The sequence below is a fragment of the Sphaeramia orbicularis genome, chromosome 2, assembly GCF_902148855.1.
Source record: "Sphaeramia orbicularis chromosome 2, fSphaOr1.1, whole genome shotgun sequence".
NCBI classification, from domain to species: Eukaryota; Metazoa; Chordata; class Actinopteri; order Kurtiformes; family Apogonidae; genus Sphaeramia; species Sphaeramia orbicularis.
In genome coordinates, this window is record NC_043958.1 from 8,601,918 (window position 1) to 8,607,917 (window position 6,000).

At 36.9% G+C, this 6,000-nt stretch overlaps 1 protein-coding gene across 1 annotated transcript; it reads left to right on the forward strand.

Annotated features, from left to right (window-relative positions):
• The first annotated feature begins 153 nt into the window (after positions 1–153).
• On the forward strand, positions 154–5,205 carry LOC115436085 (gap junction beta-2 protein-like). Its single transcript, XM_030158806.1, has 6 exons — positions 154–273; positions 941–1,112; positions 2,826–2,978; positions 3,075–3,220; positions 4,756–4,962; positions 5,063–5,205. The coding sequence occupies exons 2-6, from the start codon at positions 942–944 to the stop codon at positions 5,157–5,159; spliced, it is 774 nt and encodes a 257-aa protein (XP_030014666.1). The 5' UTR covers positions 154–273; position 941; the 3' UTR covers positions 5,160–5,205.
• Positions 5,206–6,000: the final 795 nt, after the last annotated feature.

The window sequence follows — 6,000 nt, forward strand, 5'->3', positions numbered from 1 at the left end:
GTGAAACACTGCTGCAGCCTGGCTATTAATTTGAAAGTGCCCACAGGAAATGATCACATGTTGCTCCAGTGACTTGACATTGGAGACACATCTTATATTTCATGCAAAGGAGGCAGAAGGTGCAGGTTTGTTTTTGTGACTGGTGAAGTAGATGCTGATTAGTTGGATTTCGATGATGCCGGCACTGATGTGAATGTGAGCTGTCACTTTGTTTTCATCCTGGACACAATGCGGAATATTTGTCTGCAAGTAACCTGACTCTTCACACCCAAGGTAAGAATACTATTACTTATTATTCTGATTCATAGTGATGCTTTTTTTTTTTTTTTTTTTTTTTGAAGAATTATACATTTTATGAGCTATCTTTTTAAACATTGTTTTTTTTGGTGGATTTGTACATTTGTGAACCTCTACTTAAAGAAAACTGCTGTTGAAATTATTGAATTGATATCAAATACGTAACATATAACAGAGTAAATCATGAATTCATTGATTAATCAGTCAGGACAGAAGTGATTGATGTGAATGGTGAGGTTTTTTTGTGGATTGTAGTAGTGTGGTACACTACTGTACAGTGGTTCAGTGTGTTTTTACTTGAGTGGGCTTGGTTCAGTACAGTCCACAGTGGGCAGAGAGGTTCATCAGTTCACATGAATGTTGGCTCCGGGCTTCTCTCCTCCTCCTCTTCATTTCATTCCTTTTCTTCCTCTTCCTCTGTCAAACTTGTCTTTTGTTTCATCGCTTGTCTCCGCTTTCATCTTCTGCCACTGCCTTGTGTTGGACTTTTCTGTTTCTGTCAGATCTGTAGCTCAAAGGAACCGACCGGACCTGGCACAGTAACCGCAAATCAGAAATGTATCTGCACCAGCAACTTCCAACATTTACACTCTTTCACTTAATATTCTTGTTTTATCCCCACTTTTTGTTGTGTGTTTTACAGGATGTCCTGGCCTGCTCTGTACACTCAGTTAGTGGGGGCGAACCGTCACTCCACCAGCCTGGGCAAAATATGGCTGTCTGTGCTGTTTATTTTCCGGGTTATGGTGCTGGTTGTGGCTGCTGAGAGCGTCTGGGGTGACGAACAATCTGACTTCACCTGCAACACACTCCAGGTAAAGTTAATCCCAGACAGAGGAGATATCCTTCTGTACAAAGGTGGATACACCCACATTCTGGAGTACTATACTTGATATTTTTATTATTATCACTGAAATTATTGTCTTTATTATTAAATCTGACTCACAATTAATGTAACCACAGTTTTGGCAAAATAACACCAACACAGGGTTAAGATTTTAACCAAAAATGACCATTTATATGGAGTTTTCTTTGTTTTTATAGAGGTAATTCAGGTGCTGCATGATCAAAATATGACAAAGTTGAATGGAAGAATATTTATTGTAGTATTAGTAGTACTATCCTGGTTAAAATGGAAGTTTGTGTGTAAAAAATAATCATCTTCTATCTTCATTACGGAAGTTCAGCCCATACACAATAAAAATCTGGTTGTATAATCGCCTGTAATGTCATAACTTTTTTTTATTACAGACTCTTACAGTTTTTCACTTCAGCGTCAGGGCTCTAGAGGCCAGTCTAGAGCACTGCCTTGAACGGGTTGTTTTCTTTTCACAGTCCGAGAAGAAGCTAAAACTAATTGGTGTTTAGAGCTAGTATTCATGATTTCCTCCTCCACCTTCAGCTCTGGTTGAAGAAACTCAGCATCATCTCCATGTTTGACTACGTTCTTTTGTAATTAAAGCCAAAAACCTGCATCTTGGTTTCTTCAGGTTTGCAGGACTGGACTGAATGTTTCTTCAGAATCTAGAAGTGCTTTAAACTCTTCTTCAGGAGATTACAGGAGATTGTTTTCACATGTACAGTAAGGAGAAACCTGCACCAAAAAGAAGCTCCTTAATCTCCTTTACTGATGCCTCAGGCCTATTGGTGCCTTCACTGACCAGTTTTTCCACCTTGTTTCTTAATTTTGGAGAGACGTCCTGCTTTTGGTAGCATCACTATAATGAAATATTTCCTCCACCTGTTGATAGTTGTCGTACCTGTACACTATAGGATATCTAAGACTGTGGATATTCTGGATATCCTGACCAGACCCTGTTTATGCTTCATCTGTTTGTCGTGATAATCCTATGTGTATTTGAGATTTCTCACTTTGTTTGTTCTTAAGTTCAAATGCATAATAAAGCAAAAGTGTGGTATGAGTTACCTTTTGTACAGTATTTGTGTATTTTGATCTAGTCGGTATTTTATTCTTTTATTTTTGTTTTAATTATTCTTCTGTATAGCAGTTTGGTCCACTGCGGTTGTTTTAAAGTGCTTTACAAATAAAGTTGGATTGGATTGGATCTTGATTTAAAAACAGGAAAAGCAAAAAATACTGTTGTAAATAAGCAGTGTGTAATTTTGAAAAAAGAAGCCATGCAAAAAAAACCATAAAATAAAACAACCCAAAAGCCAGGAAAAAAAACATTTGAGGCGCTCTGATACAAACATAAAAATGTTATTATGACACTGTCACCAATGTGTTTCCACTGCAGACTCTCTGTAGGAAATAAAGGATTTTTATCACTGTATCAGAGTACCTTAAATATTTCTGGGTGTTGTTTTTTTTTGCATCACTTATTGTTGATTATTTACAAAAGTCTTTTTCACTTTTCTTGTTTTTTATACCTCTCCCATCCCTGTTGAGCATCTTTATATACATTTACATTTTTGAGCCAGTGAAGCTTTTCCATTTGACTGAGGTGACACTCCTCAGTAGTTGACCTTTGACCTCTGTTTCTGTCTTCTTTTTTTTTTTTTTTCAGCCGGGCTGTGAAAACGTCTGTTACGATCAGTTCTTTCCAGTCTCTCACATCCGTCTCTGGTGTCTTCAGCTCGTCTTCGTCTCCACACCAACTCTCCTGGTCGCCATGTACGTCGCTTATCGTAACCATAAGGATAAGAAGAGGCTCCTACAGGTCCACCTCACACATATAAACCTTAGATTTGTCATGTATAATCTGGCCACATCACAGCCTGTCTTGTTCTGATATGTCTTGTCATCTGTGTGACAGGGTTCCAGTAGAAGTTTTCTCTCCAGTAAGGATCAGGATGCAGAGATGGAGACTCTGAAGAAGCGGAGGCTTCCCATAGCTGGCGCCCTCTGGTGGACGTACGCCTTCAGTCTGGTGTTCAGGCTGCTGTTTGAAGGAGGCTTCATGTGAGGTTTTATCTTTTATCTGTGGGATGTTCTGCTGAATGGGTGCAAAGTGTCTCACAGTCCACAAATCTTAGATGTTTACTATCCTTCTATTATCTATCTGTAATTTGCAATTCTCTCATGGTAATTAGAGTTGGTTGTGACAAATTATGGATCATCTGGAGCCAGGCTTTTCAGCACAATTTCTCCAGAAATTCATATTAATATTCTACTAAAATGTTACTTTCTATTGCAACATTCAAATCAAGTTTTCTTGTTAATTTCTAACTTTATTTGCTGTTGTTTTAGTCTTATTTTTGCATTTTTATTGTTTTTAAATGCAATTTTAAAGACTGTGAATTGCCCTGTGTCTAAATTAATGAAAATACAGTATGAATAAATTGCCTCATAGACTATATTACACATAAAGTGCATATACCAAAAAAATATCAGGGCATCCTCCTCTAGCTACACTGTTACCCATAAAGTTGGAATAATTTAGTTTACAGACGTATTCCTCTGTTTATTCTTATTTATCCATGTCAGTAATCACCTTTGACTAGATGTAATGATTACATAGAGAGTCCCACTTGCACTTAAGAATAAATTGCATTGTCTCAATCATTTCCTGAAAAGAGATACAAATATTTTATTCCAACTTTATGTGCAACAATGGGCTGGGTCTGAGAAAAACAGCTTAATTTCAAAACACATTTATTCTGACATAATGTGTCATAATTGCATGCATAGTTTAAAGGCAACTGCAGCACATTATACAGGGTTCTCACGGGGTCTTAAAAAGTCTTGAATTTATAAAACTGCATTTGATACCTTTAAAAAAGTCTTTAAAAGGTATTAAATTTAACATGGTAGGCCTTAAGTTATGTTGCCATAAACCAGAAACAGTATGGACTTCCACAATCAAGCAGTTTTAGTAAAGCAGATCCTCACACTCTATATATACACACACACACACACACACACACACACACACACACACACACACACACACATACACACACACACAAAGTAGGAGTCACACATTTTTTGCTGGTATGGCCGTGAAATGGGCATTAAGTTCTGTTCTAAATAGTCTTAAAAATGTTTTAAAAAGTCTTAAAGTCAATTTGTAGAAACCTGTAGGAACCGTGATTGTAGAAGGAAGTATAAAGAAAGCACATGTGATTTGGAACTCAAACACCTGAAGCATGATGGGTACTATCTCCTCAACAAGCAGCCATAAAGAGGAGGGATGGAGGCTGATATTCTATCTAAAAATGTATAGCTGTGGATAAATCCGTCTTAGCACGTCATCACAGCTACAGCATTTACAGTTCTCATCTTCTATCTTAATATTAAGTGTTTTTCAATACATAATAGAAGGATCAGCCTCAATATGCAACATTTTATTGTCATTTTTGTTCATTTATTTAAAGAATGTAATTTATGTTTTGTAAATAAACATATAATATTTGCAAATTTAATTCATTTATTTTTTTGGCTGTGGATCTGTGGTTTAATATGCTTATTCATTTTTGGCCTGTGTTGCCTCTTAGGTATGCCTTGTATGTGGTGTATGACGGATTCCAGATGCCACGGCTGGTGCAGTGTGACCAGTGGCCGTGTCCTAACCTGGTGGACTGTTTCATCTCACGTCCCACAGAGAAAACCATCTTCACTGTTTTCATGGCCACTGCGTCCTCCATCTGCATGGTCCTTAACATGGCCGAACTTGCTTATCTAATCGCCAAGGCTGTCACTAGGTAGAAGTATTCATCAGTTCAGACAGTCCCACAGCTTCTTCTACATCTGTGTTGCCTCACTGTAGAGAGTCTCAAAGTCCTTGTATACATTTTTTTCCAGAGCCCTCTGTGGTCAGAGCGAGAGGAAAACATCCAGCAAAGCCAGCAGAGAGAGAATGCAGAATAAAACAAACCAGAAGTTGCTTGTCTCAAACTGAGGAAGAAAAGACATTCAAAGACACTTTAAAGCTACGTTAATAAAAACACACCCAACAAATATGTAGATTTGCCTTAAAAGTGGACATTTTCTAGGATATCCAGTCCTGGGTGGAGAGAATGGAAGCAACAACTCATTATAAACAGTATTTTTTTAATGATATTTGTCTGTTTAATCATGTGAAAATACATCAACATTTTGTATTGTAATTTAACTGCAGAAACAGACTAGATTTTAAGTATTACTACCATAGAGGAATTCATATTTTTCAATGTTTTAATGAGTAACAATACACTAAATAGACAGTCTCATTTTCCATCTTGTTTAATTCCATGTTTTTCCATATCCTTGTCAGAGCTAAACTGATTTACTGTGAATTATATGTAAAATGTGGCAGCGTAAATGTTAAAGCACACTTCCTCACACATCAAGAAAAGTGTCAAATCAGAAAGAATATATTTGCAGTTTCTACTTCATGCCTATTGATTAGGCTGTGTATAAGAAAATGTTGTTCATGTTACAATTACAGATTGTTTGCCCACTGTGACTGATTTTAATTGCAAAGTATGATGGTTTTAGAAGCAACAGATGAACATGTTTGTCGACCTCTGCTGGTGACGAGCAACAGCTTTGACAGCTCTGTGGTTTCTCTTCTTCTTAAAGGAACAGTCACTAAAATAAAATAAAAAAAAAATACAATTACGACATTAATGTTTCATAGCATGCAATGTGGAGAAAAATCACACAGTGTCCTATCATTACTTTGACCACAGGCTGTTGCTGAAAAAGACAATGATAAAAACTATTGAATGATCCTAAGGACACAAGATCTGCAATTTTAT

Excerpts from the sequence above, each read along its gene's own strand:
- LOC115436085 (XM_030158806.1), top strand. The coding sequence starts at position 942 with ATGTCCTGGCCTGCTCTGTACACTCAGTTAGTGGGGGCGAACCGTCAC. Across the intron at positions 2,979-3,074 it reads ATAAGAAGAGGCTCCTACAG|GGTTCCAGTAGAAGTTTTCT; the intron begins GTCCACCTCACA and ends TCTGTGTGACAG. Across the intron at positions 4,963-5,062 it reads ATCGCCAAGGCTGTCACTAG|AGCCCTCTGTGGTCAGAGCG; the intron begins GTAGAAGTATTC and ends ATTTTTTTCCAG.